This window comes from Neofelis nebulosa, chromosome 1, assembly GCF_028018385.1.
Source record: "Neofelis nebulosa isolate mNeoNeb1 chromosome 1, mNeoNeb1.pri, whole genome shotgun sequence".
Taxonomy (NCBI): domain Eukaryota; kingdom Metazoa; phylum Chordata; class Mammalia; order Carnivora; family Felidae; genus Neofelis; species Neofelis nebulosa.
In genome coordinates, this window is record NC_080782.1 from 149,134,895 (window position 1) to 149,155,017 (window position 20,123).

The following is a 20,123-nucleotide window of genomic DNA, read 5'->3' on the forward strand; positions in this document are numbered from 1 at the left end:
ACTATACCCTACCCTCTGTCTTCAGGCAAATATCTCTAGGTGGTGCCTCTGATTTCCTGTGCCAGGGACACAGTCACTATTACATGTTAAAATACAGATTTGAGGTTCTGCTCTTAATATTCACTTTCTTAGGGGGGGCATCTGGGTGGCTCAGTCAGTTAAGCATCTGACTCTTGATTTTGGCTCAGGTCATGATCTCATGATTGTGAGATGGAACCCTGCATGAAGCTCCGTGCTGGGCGTGGAGCCTGCTTACAGTTCTATGTCTCCTTCTCCCTCGGCCTCTCCCCTGTGCACATTCAATCTCTCTCTCTCTCTCAAAACAAAACCCATAATTAATTTCTTAGTACAAACCAACAGATCAAACTTTGTATTTGAAAGAAGAAAGAATCCAGGGTCCTAAAACCTTACAGATTATACAAAAAAGTCAGTTCAGGGGCAAAGTGTACAGAACAGAGATGCTACCAATGTATGTGGGCCAATTTCACTTGTTCTACAATTTTTCTTCAGGTCTATTTTGGGCACAGAACAAGATACAAGGTGACACAGGCAGGAGAGGAGACATTCTTGAGGCAGTGGGAAGCATCAAGTCTGAGCACTAAACGGAGTTCCCCTCAAGCAGAGATAGCTGTGTCCAGAGAGAATAGGAACAGAGTGGTTGGTAAGTGCGCCTCTAGTGGAGCCAGGGGGAATCCACCCTGGGGATGCCCAACCTTGGCAACTATGGCTGCCCTGGTCCCTAAGGGAGTCTCAACCTCCAGGGAAGGAAGATCTATTTATTTGTTCCCAATCATCCAAGCCAGACCTGAGAGAACCACATTATCTATCTAACTCTAAATATTCTCCTCCAGTGAGAACAGGTTCCTCAGTCTTCAGCCCTGGCTGACACTGTTGAATCATCCAGGGTCAAGCAAGGAGCCAGTGGAGATGGGGGTTCCATGACCACATTTCACAGCAACAGAGAACAGCCAGGTAAGAAGGGCTGAAAAGCAGGTGTGGACACGGGACCTCCAACAACAGACAGATTCACGTGAACATAAACATATAGATTTACCTTTGGAATAACAGACACGTAAAATCCCTTTGCGCCTGACCAAGTTCAAAGGGGGCATGTGTCCTGGTTTGACATGTACAAGTCTCTCTTTTCAGGATGTGCTGCCCACTGCAGGACAGAGCAGGCACGTTTCCAAGGAGGACGTAGAAAAGCAGCAGTGGGAGATGAAGGAGACAGCTCAGGTTAGTGGCGCTAGGGTCAGTGACTGCAGGCTCTTAAAAGAGCCCCACAACAGAGAGTCTTCTGGCAGACATTCAAGACCCTCCCATGCTGTCCCTACTCTGCACCTTTCTGCCAGTTGCTTCCTTGTGTTTGTCCATCCACTATTGTCTATGACCACGTAATTGAGGTGTCCCAGAAGGAGAAGCTCCTTGGATGCCACAAAGAGCCCCACAGAGGGGAGCTGGCTTGGGCTGGGGTCTGGGCACTCAGCAGCTCCAGTTTTGAGGTCCAGGAACACAAACCCTCAATGCTGAAGACCAGATGTCTCAGAGACAGCCACGTGCTACCAAGACTCAGAAGAGATTAGTGCAGGAAACCAGGCATCCACATAGGTAAGTTATACAGGGGTGCCTGGTTGGCTCAGTTGGTTAAGCATCCATCTTTGGCTCAGGTCATGATCTCACAGTTCTTGAGTTTGAGCCCCGAGTCGGGTTCTGTGCTGACAGTTCAGAGCCAGGAGCCTGCTTTGGGTTCTGTGTCTCCCTCTCTCTCTCTCTGCCCCTCCCCTGCTCGCACACACTCTCTCTCTTTCTCTCTCAAAAATAAATAAATAAAATCTTTTTAAAAAGATTAGTTAGCACTCTTGTTAACAGGAAGCTGCATGGGAGATTGAATGAATATTCACGGGGTGGGTGGTGAATATCCATTCAGAGTAAGAGGAATTGCCATATCTCCTACTCACTGTGGAATCTCCACCTGCTGGGGTTTAAACCATGAAACAAGAGATTATTTTTTCTAGTAACTGATCTTCTATTGGCAGGTCTCCTAAAAACATCCTGGCTAGATTCATTCATTTTAAGCCATTGCATACTATAAAAATGGTGCTTTAAAGTGGTCAAGAACAGTCTAAATCTTCGATCTCTTGTGTTCTACTCTCTCACAGTGTGCCTTGGCTTGGAGTACGGAAGGGGAGGGGGATGCTGGTAGATGTACTCTTCCTGATTTGGAGAAAGAAAGAGAGGGGGGAAATCTAGTAGGGGTACTCTTCTTGACCAAGTAAGGGAGCTGTCTCTCCTCTGTTCCTATTTGCTGCTCTTCTGGCTTGTCTGTCTTACTCATGGGCTTTGTTGTTGTTTGTTTATTTTTGAGAGAGAGAGAGAGAGAGAGAGAGAGAGAGAGAGAGAGAGAGAGAACGAACAAGGGAGGGGCAGAGAGACAGGGGGATAGAAGATCCAAGGAAGGCTCTGCCCTGACAGCAGTGAGCCCAACTCGGGGCTCAAACTCAGGAACTCAGGAACCATGAGATCATGACCTGAGCTGAAGTTGGATGCTTAACCTACTGAGCCACCCAGGCACCCCTCACTTATGGGCTTTTATCTCTGTGGGCTGCTCATAGGGGATTTTCCAGGGATTACCAGACGGTCTCAGAGCGGGCTCAGAGAGGGTCTCAGAGAGGGTCTCAGCTCTCACTCAACCCCTGTAACCTCCCGCCCCTTCCCCAGTCCCACCCAAACGGCGTTTATGTTACTGAAGAACTCCCCTTTCCTGGAAGGCACAGATTTTGTCCTATGAAGTAGCTGTCACATGTCTTCCACAGGGGCCACCAGCGCTCGGGGAACTCACACGTCCTTGCAATGGCACACAGCTAGCTTCTCTGCCAGCCTTCTTCCTTCTCTCCGTTCTCCCATCTCTGCCCATTTTCTCTTCCCTGCTCTGGGAGAGTGAGGGCTGATCAGCAAGCCCATATGCCCAGTCAGGAAACCAACAGATGGTCTCCCCACGGTGCAAGCATCTCCAGTCTTTGGTGGGACTTTTTTGGAGGTCTCCACACTCAGAGTTGGGGACCAGGAAGCCCACTTCCCTCTCCCTGTGGGGTGTAATGAGAGGGCACAGACTTTCTCCAGAATCATTGCTCTTTCTGCTCCCATCTCTCTCACGACAGGACTTGGGGGTTTGGGGGCAGTATTAATTGTGCTCCTGATAGTATTATCCCAGCAAACACTGGCAGCAGGAGCTAACCCTAATGCTGGCAGATTTCCCAGCACAGAGTTTGGGTTATTTAGAGCCTACTGACCTAAAAGGCCCTTATGGACCTTTTCCACAGTTCCCAGACAAGAGGAAAAGACCCACTGCCATTCTACTATACCACTTCCAGCTTTTACTCCCATTTTCATTATGGAGAACAACCTGCAATTAAAACCAGAATATTCACATGTGCTGTTCAGACACAAGGAAAAAGGCTGCATAAATACAACTTTTTTTTTTTTGTTATAAACAACTATTTCAGAGTGAGATCGAACAATTCTTTTTTTAATTTTTTTAAGTTTACTTATTTATTTTGAGAGAGAAAGTATAAACAGGGGAGGGGCAGAGAGGAGGAGAGACAGAATCCCCAGCAAGAGTCCCTGCGATCAGCACAGAGCCTGAAGCGGGGCTGGAACTCACAAACTGTGAGATCAAGACCTGAGCCAAGATCAAGAGTCAGATGTTTAACCAACTGCACCACCCAGGCACCCCAGGTTTGGGTTTTCCTTGACGCAAGCCCTGCCCTCCAACTTCTACGTCCCCCATTAGGCATCCTTGCCCTGGAGTGCCTACTTTCAGTAACTCTGGCTACAACCTGGTACTGCCTTTCTACACTTTTATCCTGTGATATGACTTATGAGAAAATGCCTTCAGATGTCAGAATTTTACAATGGTTTTACCAATTTAACTCTGAAAGTGCTAGAACACTTCACTGTTGCTATACTACAAACATCCTATAACCAATCCCCCTAAAATTATACCTGTAACATCTGTTGCCCCAGCCAGTCAAGCCACTTAACCTGTGAGTCTCCTCCCTTTCCTCCTTCTGCTTACCACCCCGGGTTTTAGTTCTTAATCAGGAAGGCCATGTCCCATCCTCTTTACCATCCAAACCCTGAATTCTTCCATGGCTATCACAGCCACAGTGCTTTATCTGACTCCTCCTGCCTATACTAATTTCTTCATGCTAGGAATGTCACTCAAATATACCCCATAATTTCACCCTAGGAACTTGCCTTCCTCTTCAAAAATAATACCAAGTGCCACAATCCAGCTGATTGCATTTTGGCTAGCACAAGAGGGAAAAGAGGTCTCTTTGCAAAATCCTGTGCACAGCGACCTCACCAGCACACTTAGCTTATTCAAGCCAACAGTTGTGAGTGATAGCAAGGATGTTTTGATGCCATGTGGTCACAACATTGAGGACAAACCTCCAGGCACATCCTTCAAAGCCTAAAAGTAGAATAATCCTGGGAAAATGTAGGAGACACCCAGAAAGAATTTGAGGGAGTTGTATACAGTAGCATTTTATTCAGGTGTCGTTGACTCTAAGTCTAAAGTTCTCTTTTGGCCAGCAAAAGAGCAGACGCAGGATTAAAGTGAGAGATGGCTAATTTCCGGGAAAAAGACAAGAGCCCTGAATAAGGGTCCTTGCCCCATATTTATTCAGATCAGAAGGCTTACAAACGTGATAGGCATGTACAAAAAGACAAAGAAACTATGGACATTAACTTGGGGACGTGAGGGAAAAGGGAGTTTTGAAGGTATACAGTGTTTGGGGTTTGGGTCAATATAAAACAAAATCCGGGCACCAGACAGATGGGGAGATGGTTGTTAACAGCAGACAGGAGGCACTGTGCCTGTGTATCTTTGCTAGCCTAGGGGATGAGACAGGGGGAATAACCACAGGGTTAATAAGGCACCTTTTCTTTTGTTAACCATCTCCACTCTGGGCTGTTTTGCCTGCAGCGCAGTGGTCCATAGTCCAATTCACCAATTTACCTAACCTGGTCCTATCCTCCTGTGAAAGCAGCTTTTCGCTATAGTACTAAATTTGGGGTGCTTTCACCCTGAATATCTAATCTTGTTTATTTCATATACCTATGTATTGGGCAACTTTGCACCATTCTTATTTTAGGCCTTTGCCTCTCCCTCTCTATTCTGGGGGCTCTGCACCCCCTCTCTATTTTGGGGTGCCTTTGCATCTCCCTATTCCTGGAACCTTTGTGCCTCCCTATTCTCAGGGTGTCTTTGCAATTCCCTATTCTTGGGGTGCCAATCTGGTTTACCCAAACTCGGGTGTGAGCATTTTATGACTTTATAGTTCTTTATGCCTTGTTAACCCATTGGTGTAAACCCTGGGGATTCCTAAGCTTATCCCCCACATTCAGGTAAAAGAACTTGTGGCCTTGAACAAATGGTTAAATCTCCTGGCTTTATTTATTCCTTCTGTTTGATGAAGCTTGTTATTCCTAAAACTTACAGATGTTAATAAGGATAAAGTGATGAACTACATGTAAAGAAGGAGTCTGGATGCCTGGCTATGTTGGTTGTTTTTTCACTTGGCTGTATTCTCCATAAATGGTAGTTAATCAAAATGTAGAGGTAAAACTAAGGAGGAGTTTGAAGAAAAGGGAATTTAACTGTTTTAGGACTGTAAATGTTATGAGTTCTGTCATTCTAATGTGCTATCACTGAATCTCTCTGAGTCTCAGGGTTTTTATCTCTGATTCCTCTTCTCAGTCTTCCTATCTATGAATGACTGAATTCATCATTCATAAACTAAAAAATTATGTGTGGGAAAATAGCTCCACATACCGGATATTCATTGAATGTTAGTGAAGTATGAAGTAAGCTGTATGTAATCAAAGATAATAAACATAAATTAAAATTATGGAAATTAACCAGCTATTTACTTCAGGAAAGCTAACTCTGTAGAATTATCTAATGTGTGTTATCAATGACAAAACCAGTATCATAAAAAATTTACTCAGGGGCGCCTGGGTGGCGCAGTCGGTTAAGCGTCCGACTTCAGCCAGGTCACGATCTCGCGGTCCGTGAGTTCGAGCCCCGCGTCAGGCTCTGGGCTGATGGCTCGGAGCCTGGAGCCTGTTTCCGATTCTGTGTCTCCCTCTCTCTCTGCCCCTCCCCCGTTCATGCTGTGTCTCTCTCTGTCCAAAAATAAATAAAAAACGTTGAAAAAAAAAATTACTCAAATGATGATGTATTATTGTTTATCTACTTTTATATTTAAAGTGAGATTAAGAAGTAAACTTTGGATCTGGTACCATTAAAACATTACAATCTCTAAATGGTAAATGGAACTCAATTAAACATTTCCTTTTACTTAAAAATTTTTTTTTAATATTTATTTATATTAGAGAGAGAGAGGGAGAGAGAATGAGAGGGGGAGGAGCAGAGAGAGAGGAGGACAGAGGATCTGAAGCAGGCTCTGTGCTGACAGCAGGGAGCCTGATGCGGGGCTTGAACCCATGAACCATTAGATCATGACCCAAGTTGAAATTGGACACTTAACCGACTGAACCACCTAAGTGCCCCATATTTCCTTTTATTTCGACCACATTTTCTCCCCTGCAGACATGGATAGAGACAACCAGACTACGGTCACAGAATTCCTTCTCCTGGGACTCTCTGGGCAGTCAAAGCAGGAAGAGATTCTCTTTGGGCTGTTCTTGTGGATGTACCTGGTTACCATCATTGGGAACATTCTCATCATCCTGGCCATCAGCTGTGACAGTCATCTCCATACCCCCATGTACTTCTTCTTGGCTAACCTCTCCTGCATCGACATCTGCTTTTCATCAGTCACGACCCCCAAGATGCTGATGAATCACATACTGGGAAGCAAGTCTATCTCTTATGTGGAATGCATGACCCAGATCTACTTCTTCATCACTTTCATCAACATGGATGGGTTCCTTTTGAGTGTGATGGCCTATGACCGTTATGTAGCCATCTGTTGCCCACTCCACTACAGCATGATCATGAAGCCCAAACTCTGTATCCTTCTGGTGGTGGTCTCTTGGGTCATTACAAACCTGCATGCTCTCCTACACACTCTTCTCATGGTCCGACTCACCTTTTGTTTCAACAATACTGTGCATCACTTTTTCTGTGACCCCTATGCAGTTCTAAAGCTGTCTTGTTCTGATACCTTTATCAATGAGTTGATGGTATCCATTGCAGGTGGGCTTATGTCGATTACACCATTCACATGTATCACTGTTTCATATGCTTATATCTTCTCTAACGTGTTAAAGTTTCCATCTCTTCAGGGAATAAGGAAAGCCTTATCCACATGTGGATCCCACCTCACTGTGGTGTCCCTCTTCTATGGGGCAATCCTGGGGGTCTATATGCGCCCTTCATCCTCCTACTCAGTCCATGACACGGTGGCCACTGTCATCTTCACAGTGGTGACTCCCCTGGTCAATCCCTTCATCTATAGTCTGAGAAATCGTGACATGAAGGGAGCCTTAAGGAAGCTAATTATTAGGAGGCCAGTTTTGTCAAGACTCTAGAATTAGAAAATTTTAGAGCCAAAAAGCCTACTGGAAATTATACATTTCTTAATTTTGCAAAGGCTACTGAGGCCCAGATGGGTGCAAAATCCACCCATAACTATTTCTCTAATTAGTGACCACAATCATGCTTTAAAATGAGCCTGACAGGTACTCATAAGTCATAAAATCATTCATTTGTTACCTATAAGAAGGGCTGATCCTGTGACCCTCCTTACACAGATAAAAACTAGACTGAGGCCTGGGTGAATTAGATGATTGATCCCAAGTGATGCCCAGATGCATTTTCTTAAGGGTGAGCCTAGCAATGTTATAAGATGCTGGCTACCACGAAGGACTGGGAATTGTGAATGACTTAGACACAGGCTTTTTAGAGTCAACTGCTCTACATGGTCTCCATGTGAAAAGTGAAGAATCCACATTTAGACTGATTTGCGTTTGAGATCTCAGAAGCAGAAAAACCTGAAAACAGGCTATCTATGGCAACTGAGAACTACATGGGTCAACTCAAGTTTCACCAATCCTGGCCACTGATAATAAGTCAAATTACAACTGACAATGAGTGATTCCAATATGGGAAGGAGTATCTCTGTATTATTTCACTTAGCTCTCACACAACCTCATGAGGTGATACTACAAATATTCCTATCGTTTTATGAGGAAACTGGGTCCTAGAGAAGTTAACTTGACCAGGTCCTAGAAAAGTTAACTTGGCCAAGCCCATACAACAAATGTTTAGAACCAGAGTGATACTGACCACTTCCTCTCAAAGTATTTCGTGATTTTCGTTTTTACTTTTGTTTGTTATAATGATTTTTATCATTTTTAATTTGCATATGGAAAATTGACCACTTTTTGATATACAGTTCTATGAGTTGTAAGACATCTACAGGTTTGTATAACCACCATAACTAGTAGGATAAAAGAACAGCTCTACTACCTCAAATAGTTCCCACATGCCATCCCTTTATAGACAAACTCTCCCTCCACTCCTAACCCCTGGCAACTATTGATTCTCCACCTCTTGAGTTGTGCCTTTTCCAGAATGTCATATAGTTGGAATTATAATATATGTAACCTTTTCAGTCTTGCTTTCTTTCATTCAACAGATTCATCCATGTTGTTGTATATATCCATAATTTTTTCCTTTAAAAATTTTTTTCTAATGTTTATATATTTTTGAGACAGAGAGTACGAGCATGGGAGGGGCAGAGAGAGAGAGAGAGAGAGAGAGAGAGACAGAGACTGAAGCAGGCTCCAGGCTCTGAGCTGTCATCACAGAGCCCAACATGGGGCTCGGACTCATGAACCATGACATCATGACCTGAGCTGAAGTCGGATGCTTAACCAACTAAGCCACCCAGGCACCCCAGTTTGTTCCTTTTTTATTGCTGAGTAGAATTCCATTGAATGGGTGAAGCTACTGTAAAAATCAGCATACAGGCTTTGTGTTTCTGTTCTCCAGGTAAATACCTAAAAGGGAGAATCCCGTGTCATACGTAACTCCATATTTGAATTTGCAAGAAATTACCAAGCCATCTTCCATCATGGCTGTAATGTTTTGGATTCACACCTGCAATGTAGGTCTAGTTGCACCACATCCTCACAAGCATTTGGTGTTGGTGTGTAATGCTATTTCAAAGGGATCTAAGTTTGAATTTTTCTAATTGCTAAGGGTGTTAAGCAACTTTTCATGTGCTTATTTGCTATCTACATACCTTCTTTGGTGGAATGTCTGTTCAACTCCTTTGCCCATTTTTTGTTGGAATAATTCGCTTTACCTTTGAGTTTTGGATGTTCTGTATATATCCTAGATAGAAGTCCTTTGTTAGATGTGTGATGTCCATATTTTCCCCATAGGTACCTGTACCTGGCTTTCCATTCTTTTAACAGAGTCTTTTGCAGAGCAAAAGTCTTTAATATTGATGATACAAGTCACTGTTATAATTTTTGCTTTCATCCACCATACACATTTAAAGAACAAAGGGTAGAGAAATTCTCTATTATATTTACTCAGATATTTACTATTTTTGTTCTTATTTTTGATTACAGAAGCACCAAATTCCCTTCTGGTACTAGTTCCCCTCCACTTAAAGAATATTCTTTAGCATTTTTTTAAAAAGACCAATTGGTGAAAAATTAATTCTCAAAGAATGGAATAGAAATGAGTAACTATTTTCAACTGGATGATAATAAAAATAAGTTATATCTTTATATTGTATCTATATGACATGATTGATGTAAGCTGAACTTACTGTGGAAATCATTTCATGATATATGTAAATCAAACCATCATGCTGTATGCCTTAAACTTATGCAGTGATGTATATCAACTGTTTCAAAATAAAACTAGAAAAAAAGAGAGCATGTGTTTGCTTCCCAATTTGTCATTAAATTAGAATGGATTTTTACGAGGTAAAAAAAAAAAGGAAAAGAAAATAAATTGTATCATAATGTGTGGGATGTTTAGAGGGAAATTTGTAACTTTAAAATGATACAATAGAAAAAAAAGGAGTAAAGTTTGTAATCAATGATCCATGCTTCCAGCTTAAAAATATAGGGGCAAAAAAGAACGCAAAATATATCCAAAAGAACTAGAATGAAGGAGATAATAAAGCCAAAAACAGAAATCCGTGAGATACAGACTAAGAAAAGAAAATATAAAACCAAAAGTAGGTTCAGTTAAATTACACATTTGTTAACCCTAGCAAGATTAATTACAAAAAAAAAGAGAAGGGCACCTGGGTGGCTCAGTCGGTTGAGCATACGACTTCAGCTCAGGTCATGATCTCACAGTTCGTGAGTTCGGGCCCCACGTCAGGCTCTGTGCTGCCAGTTCAGAGCCTGGACCCTGCTTCGGATTCTGTGTCTCCCCCTCTCTCTGCCCCTCCCCTGCTCATGCTCTGTCTCTGTCTCAAAAATAAATAAAAGCATTAAAAAAATTTAAAAAAAGAGAGAAAACACTTTATATAAGGAATAATAGAGTTAATATAACTACACATCCTGGAGACTTTTGAAGGAAAATAAAGAAATATCAATTAAAACTCTATGCTAATAAGTTGGCAACTTAGGTAAAAAGGACAAATTCCAGCAAAAAAAAAAAAAGAAAATATATATATATATATATATATATATATATATATATATTGCTTACCACAACAGATCCAATAAAACAAAACTATTAACAGCTCTATTTCCATTAAAGAAATTGAAATCTTCATTAAAAATCTTCCAAAAGACGGGGCGCCTGGGTGGCTCAGTCGGTTGAGTGAGTGTCTGACTTCAGCTCAGGTCATGATCTCGCGGTCTGTGAGTTCGAGCCCCGTGTCAGTCTCTGTGCTGACAGCTCAGAGCCTGGAGCCTGCTTTGGATTCTGTGTATCCTTCTCTCTCTGCCCCTCCCCCGCTCATGCCCTGTCTCTCTCTGTGTGTGTCAAAAATAAACATTAAAAAAATTTTTTTTTAAATCTTCCAAAAAGAGGGGTGCCCACGTGCCTCAGTCAGTTAAGCTCAGATCATGATCTGAATTGCTGACAACTCAGAGCCTGGAGCCTGTTTCGGATTCTGCGTCTCCCTCTCTCTCTGAACCTCCCTTGCTTGTGCTTTCTCTCTCTCTCTGTTTCTCTCTCTCTTTCAAAAATGAATAAACATTAAAAAAAATTTTTTTTTTAACTTTTCCAAAAATAAAACTCCATGTCTAAATGGTTGTGCTGGTGAATTCCATCAAACACTGAATGAGAAAACAATATTGGTATTCTACAAACTCTTTCAGAAAATACAGGAAGATGGAACTTATTCCCACTCATTGTATTAGGCAAGCGTAAGTAACTTTGATACTCAAATCTGGCAAATACATTACAGAAAAGAAGAACCTCAGACCAATTAATGTAACTATCATATAAATGGACTAAGGAATAAAAATGATATGATCTTATTAGTTGATGCAGAAAAAGCATTTGACAAAATTCAAAACCCAATTAGCTCAGTGAATTCCAAATAGAAGAGAAGTCACTCAGTCTGCTACAGGCTTCTACACAAAGCCTAAAGCCAATACCACATTTCATGGTAAAAGACTAAATGTTCTCCCCTCTAAGACTGGGAACAAGGCAAAGATATACACTCTTACCACTCCTATTCAACATTGTACTGGAAGTCCTAGCCAGTGCAGTGAAGCAGGGGAAAAAATACATACAGATTGAAAAGGAAGAAGATAAAGCTAACCCATTGGTAGATAACAATACTGCCCAGGTACAAAATTCCAAGAAATATACAAAAAAAAAATCTCACAAGGAAACAAAAAACTCCTAGAACACAGTTTAGCAAGGTCATCGGAAACAACACATAAAAATCAATCAGCTTTCTATATCTCAGCAATGAATAATTGGAAATCAACAATTTTTAAAGTATTATTTATAATATATCAAACACATGAACTACTTAAGTCTAAATTTTAAAACATATGCCAAGTCTTTTTTTTTTTTTTTTTTTTTGAGAGACAGAGAGAGCTAGCATGTGAGCAACATGAGCAGGGGAGGGGCAGAGAGAGAGGGAGACAGAGAATCCCAAGCAGGCTCTGGACTGTCAGTGCAGAGCTTGATGCAGGGCTCGAACCCACGAACCATGAGATCATGACCTGAGCCAAAACCAAGAGTTGGCCACTTAACTGACTGAGTGCATGCAAAGTCTCTATGCTAAAAACTATAAAATGTTTTTGAAAAAAATCAAAGAAGACATAGAAATGGAAACTATCACAATGTTTGCAGATTGGAAGACTTAATATTAGAAAGAAACCAACTGCTCTCCAAATACCCTACAGATTTATCACAAGTCAAATAAAAATATTTGATGGACTATTTAAAAATTTTTTTAGAAATTAACAACTGCTTGTAAAATTTATATGGCAAGGCAAATGAACGATTTTGAGAAAAACAAAGTTGAAGGATTCACACTACCTGATTTCAAGACTTAACATCAAGTTACAATAGTTTTGACCATAGCATAGACACATACATTAATGGAACATGATAGACTCAGAAATAGACCCACTCATCTATGTTAAATTGATTTTAGAAAAAGGTGCCAAAGCAATTAAATGTGGAAAAGATAATCTCTTTTTTTTTTAATTTTTTTTTAACGTTTATTTATTTTTGAGACAGAGAGAGACACAGCAGGAACGGGGGAGGGGCAGGGAGAGAGGGAGACACAGAATCGGAAGCAAGCTCCAGGCTCTGAGCCATCAGCCCAGAGCCTGACGCGGGGCTCGAACTCGCGGACCGTGAGATTGTGACCTGAGCTTAAGTCGGACGCTTAACCGACTGAGCCACCCAGGCGCCCCAATAAACTACAATATTTTAATAAACTGCAATATTTTGATAGGCAGAGTAAAAAGAAAAAATTAAACAGATCCTTATCTCACATGATACACAAAATTAACTCAAAATGGATAATGGACATTAATGTAAAACAAAAACTATAAATTTCTAGGGGAAAACATCGGAACAAATCTTTGTGATCGTAGGTTAGACAGATTTTGTAGGTCTGACAACATAAGCATGATCCATAATGTGATTTAAAATTATAAATCATACTTCAGAAAAATGTAAAATGTTTGCTCTTTGAAGATACTTTTAACAAAATGAAAAGACGAGCCACAAACTCAGAGAAAATATTTGCAAACGCTACATCTGATAAATGCTTAATAAACACAATATGTGAAGAAGTCTGAAAATTTGAAAATAAGAAAACAGCTCAATTTTTCAAATGGGTAAGAGATTTGAATAGACCACTTGACCCCAGATGATGTATGGGCAAAAGATGCCCTGCCTCATTAGTATTCAGACTTGCAAATTAAAACCGCAATGAAATCACTCTACATGCCCTTTAGATTGCTAAAAACCAAACCCTGAAAAGATCATGGATGTGCAGAGCAACAGCAACTCACTTTCATTGCTGGTGAGAATGTAAATGGTACACCCACTTTGGAAAATGGAGTTTCTTATAAAGTTATACATACACTTGCTTTATTAGTCAGGTGTCCTGCCATCACACAACACCACAGACTGGGTAGCTTAAAGAACAGAATTTATTGCCTCACGGATCTGGAGGTTACATGTTTAGGATCAAGGTTCCAGCAGATTCAGTGTCTGGGGAGAGCCATCTTCTTGGCTTGCCCATGACTACCTTTCCACTGTCCTCATATGACCTTTCCTCAGTGCCTCTGTGCAGAAAGAGGAAGAGAGTTCTTTGGGGTCTCTTTTTCTAAGACAATAATCCTATCAGAACAGAGCTGTACTCTGGGGTGCCTGTGTGGCTCAATTGTTTAAGCATCCGGCTCTTGATTTCAGCTCAGGTCATGATCTCACAGTTTGTGGGTTCGAGCCCCATGTTGGGCTCTGTGCTGACAGCTCAGAGCCTGGAGCCTCCTTTGGACCCTCTGTCCCCCTTTCTCTCTGCCCCTCCCCCACTCACACTCTGTCTCTCTCTCTCTCTCTCAAAAATAAATAAACATTAAAAAATTTTTTGAAAAAAACAGGGCTGTACTCTTGTGACCTCATTTAACCTTAAGTACTCGCTTAGACACACCCCCCCCCCAAATACAGCCACAGTGGGGTTAGGGCTCCAACATATGAATTTGGGGGACATAAACATTCAGTCTACAATACTCCTAGATATCTATTTAAGTAAAATAAAAAGTTATGTTCAGAAAACCCTGTATACAAACAACTATAGTGGCTTTATTCATAATCCATCAAACAGAAAACAGTACAAATGTCCTTGAACTAATGAATGGATTAACAAATGCTGGTACATCAAAACAATTAAATATTACTTAACAGGAAAATGAACAGCAATATTGATATACTTATATCATGATTGCTGGGGGCTGGAGTTTGGGTAGGGGTTACCTACAAAGGGACACAAGGTAATTTTGAAGGATGATTAAACCGTTTGGTATTTTGATTATCATGGTGGTCACAACACTAGATGCACTTGTCAAAAACCTGCAGAACTGTACTCTAAAATAGATTATTTTTACTCTATATAAAGTATACTTAAATTTAAAATAATCAAGCAAAAACTCATTTTCTTTCTGTATTATATTTGTTGAGTTCTAATTTTATTATTTTATGACCAGAGACTGTGGTCTCCAAAGTTTAGATTTCAGAAAAATTTTAAGAGTTTTATTTTAATTTTTTAACGTTTATTTATTTTTGAGAGACAGAGAAAGACAGAGAATGAGCAGGAGAGGGGGCAGAGAGAGAGGGAGACACAGAATCCAAAGCAGGCTCCAGGCTCTGAGAGTCAGCACAGAGCCTGACGTGGGGCTCGAACCCACAAACTGTGAGATCATGACCTGAGCCGAAGTCAGACACTTAACTGACTGAGCCACCCAGGTGCCCAAATTTTCTTATAACCAATAAGATATTCAATAATAGTTAATATTCCCTGGGTTTAGGGAATTATTTATATATAATTAATATAAAAATGTTATGTATGTGTAATTGTGCATATGTGTATATATACTTATTTAAAATTACTAGATCATACTTTAAATTTGGTAATTCAAATCTCTGATTAACATGATTTTTGCCTACTAGAATCATTAAGTTTTGAGAAAGGCATAACAAAGTATTTTAATAAAAGTGTAATTTAGTAAATTTTTCTTGTATTTTTAAGAGCTTTTGACTTTTTCTGTTATGGTGGTTGTTACATTTTTCATACAGTTTCTTAATTGGTTAAATGTTTATGTATATTATGTATTTGATCATCACAAAGCATACCTCCCACTCTCTTCCTGTCACTGATTTCCTAGACAGACAACAGACTAAGAAAGGAGGATATGAGTATCCAAAATTGTGTAACAAGTATTTGAACAAGATTCCAGTCTCTCTCATTCCTATTTTTTGTGTCTGGACAGAATATGAAAAACAAACACTTAAAATGTATGTCTCTATGGGGAGTCCACCCTGGGGACACCCAACCTTGGCAGCTATTTCTGCCCTGATCCCTAAGAAAGTCCTAATCTCCAGGGAAGGAAGATCTGCTTGTTCGTTCCCAATCATCCACACCAGACCTAGGAGAGCAACAAAGATTCCTCAGTCCTCAGCCCTGGCTGACACTTTTGTATCATCCAGCGTCAAGCAAGGAGCCAGTGGAGATGGCAGTACCATGACCGCATCTCACAGCAGCAGAGAACAGCCAGGTAAGAAGGGCTGGAAAAGCAGGTGAGGGCATGGGACCTCCAACAACAGATTCACGTGCACACAAAAACGCAGATAAGCAGATACACGAAATCCCTCTGCACCTGACCAAGTTCAAAGGGGGCATGTGTCCTGGTTTGACACATGCAAGCCTTTCCCTTTTCAGGACGTGCTGCCCACTGCAGGACTGAGCAGGCACGTTTCCAAGGAGGACGTGGAAAAGCAGCAGTGGGAGACGAAGGAGACAGCTCAGGTTAGTGGCACTAGGGTCAGTGACTGCAGGCTCCTAAAAATCCTGTCCAGAAGCTCAGGCCAAGAGCTGCCCCTTCCTCCCCACAACAGAGACTCTTCTGGCAGACATTCAAGACCCTCCCATGCTGTCCCTACTCTCTACCTTACCTCCTCCCACTATATCCACTCATAGTAAGAGGAATTCAGTGGGTGACTACTAAAATGTGGCTGGTTTCCTGGGGAGTCTCAATTTGAAGGTTTAAACTGGGAAATTCTTTTTTTTGGCTGTAACCTACACTCCCAATGCTGGAAGTGGGAAACTCTACAACAAGGAAGCATGGGATACTCTGAGCTTGTTTTACTCACTATTTGGCCTTTGTAGCAATTCAAAGATGACAGGAAGAATCTCATTTGATATCCTGTTATCCCTCTTTTTTATCTTCTCCTCTGTTTCCATTATGGGAAACTATCTGTCTTTGAGACCAGAATATTCACACCCGCTGGCCAGCCAGTCTCTTGTCTTCTTGATGACAGGTCTCCCTCACCCCTCAACGTCTCCAGTCCACATTAACCAGGTTCCTTCTGGAGCATCTTCGAGCTTCTGTCTAGTACTCTTTTACCTACCTGTGTCCTGGGAAATAGTCCAGGTAAAAAACAACCTCCAGTCTCAGCACTTTTCCCTTGATTTTATGGATTGAAATCTCAGTGGCAGGCACCTCACTATGGAGATTTTCCATTTTATATATATCCTACAACCAATTCCTAGGAATAGTCCCTACAACATCCTCTGGCCTAGCCATCAAGTCATATCACAAAGCAGTTCGTGCCTCTCTTTCTTCCCTTTGCCTCAAGCCTTTGTTCTCATGACTAACAAATGCACTCCCTCTCCTTCACTATTCCAATACCATAAATTCTTCCAGGGACATTTCATTCACAGTGCTTTACTTGACTCCTCCCTCCCTATAATGATTTCTTAGTGCGGGGATTATCTGCTGGAGGTACCACATGAATTTGCTTTACCAATCAGTAAATCCCTTTTGTCCAATAGCAAAAATAATCTGACTAAATTATTGTGTGTGTGTGTGTGTATACATATATATACACACAGTAAAACCTTGGTTTGCGAGCATAAATCATTTCAGAAACATGCTTATATTCCAAAGCACTCATATATCAAAGTGAATTTCAAGAACCATTGGCTCAGTTGTGATCATGTGACATTTGGTTTTACGCACTACTTGTATTGCAAGACATTGCTCCTTTATTAAGTTAAAATTTATTAGAAATGTTTGCTTGTCTTGCAGAACACTCACAGAACAAATTACTCACCATCCAAGGTTATACACACACACACACACACACACACACATATATACACACATGAGTGTATCACTTTCTTTTTTTTTTTTTTTCAACTTTTTTTTTTTTTTTTTTTTTTTTGGGGACAGAGAGAGACAGAGCATGAATGGGGGAGGGGCAGAGAGAGAGGGAGACACAGAATCAGAAACAGGCTCCAGGCTCCGAGCCATCGGCCCAGAGCCTGACGCGGGGCTCGAACTCACAGACCGCGCGAGATCGTGACCTGGCTGAAGTCGGACGCTTAACCGACTGAGCCACCCAGGCGCCCCTGTATCACTTTCAAAAATATGTCTTTGTTCTTCTATCAGAAATCAGATGAATGTTTCACACAGCAACCTGAACAGTGTGCTTAGGTCAGCCTTCCCAACAGCTGTGATCTATGCTTAGGTCAACTTAAAAGCAGCTAAAATTTTAGGGACAAACCACCAACTAGGTCTTTCAAAACCAACAAATTTTCCATAATTTGGGAAAATATAAATGCCACAGATAATATTTGCAGGTTTGTAATACAGCATTTAGTACAGAACCTGCCACATGGTTAAGTTTTTACAATAAATGGTTAGCGAATCAAAAAAGACCATACAGAAAAAAGCATTTCACCCAATTTGGATATCTAACTTGTTTCATGAATTTGGAAATATCACTTAACTGCCCTGAGCCTCAGTTGTTTTATATGTTAAGTGAAATAAAATATCTCAATTATTAGATGAGGCTAAATACCATACATGAAAGTATCTGTATATGGTACTCAGTAAATAAGAGTAGAATAAATAAAACTATAGCCACTGGTAATTAAAAACTCTTAAATTAACCAGGGTTTTTCTGTAAACCTGTAATAGTAAAGTGTCAAAAAGACTATTCAGCTTTAGGTAATTCTCAACCAAATGGAAAAGTGGTTCCAAAATATATTTGCTCAAATGTTGACATATGATCTAACCCTATGATGATATTTTCTCCCCTGCAGACATGGATAGAGACAACCAGACTACGGTCACAGAATTCCTTCTCCTGGGACTCTCTGGGCAGTCAAAGCAGGAAGAGATTCTCTTTGGGCTGTTCTTGTGGATGCACCTGGTCACCATCATTGGGAACATTCTCATCATCCTGGCCATCAGCTGTGACAGTCATCTCCATACCCCCATGTACTTCTTCTTGGCTAACCTCTCCTGCATCGACATCTGCTTTTCATCAGTCACGACCCCCAAGATGCTGATGAATCACATACTGGGAAGCAAGTCTATCTCTTATGTGGAATGCATGACCCAGATCTACTTCTTCATCACTTTCATCAACATGGATGGGTTCCTTTTGAGTGTGATGGCCTATGACCGTTATGTAGCCATCTGTTGCCCACTCCACTACAGCATGATCATGAAGCCCAAACTCTGTATCCTTCTGGTGGTGGTCTCTTGGGTCATTACAAACCTGCATGCTCTCCTACACACTCTTCTCATGGTCCGACTCACCTTTTGTTTCAACAATACTGTGCATCACTTTTTCTGTGACCCCTATGCAGTTCTAAAGCTGTCTTGTTCTGATACTTTTATCAATGACCTGATGGTATTCACTGTGGGTGGACTGATATTTCTGACACCATTTACATGTATCATCATTTCATATGTGTATATCCTCTCTAATGTACTGAAGTTGCCATCTGCCCATGGAATAAGGAAATCCCTGTCCACATGTGGATCCCATCTCACTGTGGTGTCCCTCTTCTATGGGGCAATCCTGGGGGTCTATATGCGCCCTTCATCCTCCTACTCAGTCCAAGACATGGTGGCCACTGTCATCTTCACAGTGGTGACTCCCCTGGTCAATCCCTTCATCTACAGTCTGAGAAATCGTGATATGAAGGGAGCCTTAAGGAAACTGATCTCAAATTCTAGAAAATTTTAGAGTTTAGAAGATTTTTGGCTATTATACATTGTTTCATTTTATAAACAAACTGAGTCCCAGATAGATATAAACTCACTCATGACTATTCCTCCAATTAATGATACATGATCATGCTCATGCTTTTAATATGAGGCCGATAGTTGCTTGTAAGTCCTAAAACTGTTAAGTTTGTTAATTATAAAAAGGGCTCATTCTAAACACTCATTTTACCAACAACCAAAAACTCAGGACAAGACATATTTGGATAGTTTTGGGATGATTCCAGCAACCCCATGAGACAGTGGCCACCACAATGGTCTGGGAATTTCAGAGGACTTTAGAGCTGGCTCTAAATCAATGCCCTCTTGGCTTCACATTAGGAGATGTTAAAATTATCCCCAATTTACTGAGTCACAGAAAGGTTATCATTACCAAGGCTGTACAACTAGTAATTGTTGGTTACAGAATGATCCTGTTGACTCTCAGGGTCACTGGTTGTTACTGAGTTAGGTAATTTTCCCTCTATCCTAGGCTCAAGTCAATCTCCCAACCTCTTACAGTTCAGAACCCTACCTGTACACTACTCTCCCTCACTACCATTCTAAATTTTTGGTGCTTTTTTGCTCAGAATGGGAGTCAGGAAACTTTAGATAGTAGCTAGACTTCCTCATGGAACTCTTGGTATCCCTTCAAGTCAAAATGGTCTAAGGGAAGGGGCACCTTGGTGGCTCAGTCAGTTGAGCATCTGACTCTTGATTTTGGCTCAAGTCATGATCTCATGGTTTGTGGGATGGAGCCCTGCATCGGGCTCCATTGTACTGACAGTGTGAAGCCTGCTTGGGATTCTCTCTCTCCCTGTGTCTCTGCCCCTCCTCTGCTTGCACTCTCTCTG

General features: G+C 41.3%; 2 protein-coding genes across 2 annotated transcripts; both read left to right on the plus strand.

Moving 5' to 3' along the window:
* Positions 1–938: 938 nt before the first annotated feature.
* Positions 939–7,563, plus strand: LOC131489005 (olfactory receptor 1361-like). Its single transcript, XM_058690765.1, has 3 exons — positions 939–972; positions 1,150–1,236; positions 6,620–7,563. Exons 1-3 carry the CDS (start codon positions 939–941, stop codon positions 7,561–7,563), a joined length of 1,065 nt encoding a protein of 354 aa, XP_058546748.1.
* Positions 7,564–15,731: 8,168 nt separating this feature from the next.
* LOC131489087 (olfactory receptor 1361-like) lies at positions 15,732–19,252 on the plus strand. The gene is made up of 3 exons (XM_058690889.1): positions 15,732–15,765; positions 15,930–16,016; positions 18,318–19,252. Exons 1-3 carry the CDS (start codon positions 15,732–15,734, stop codon positions 19,250–19,252), a joined length of 1,056 nt encoding a protein of 351 aa, XP_058546872.1.
* The last annotated feature ends 871 nt before the right edge of the window (positions 19,253–20,123 follow it).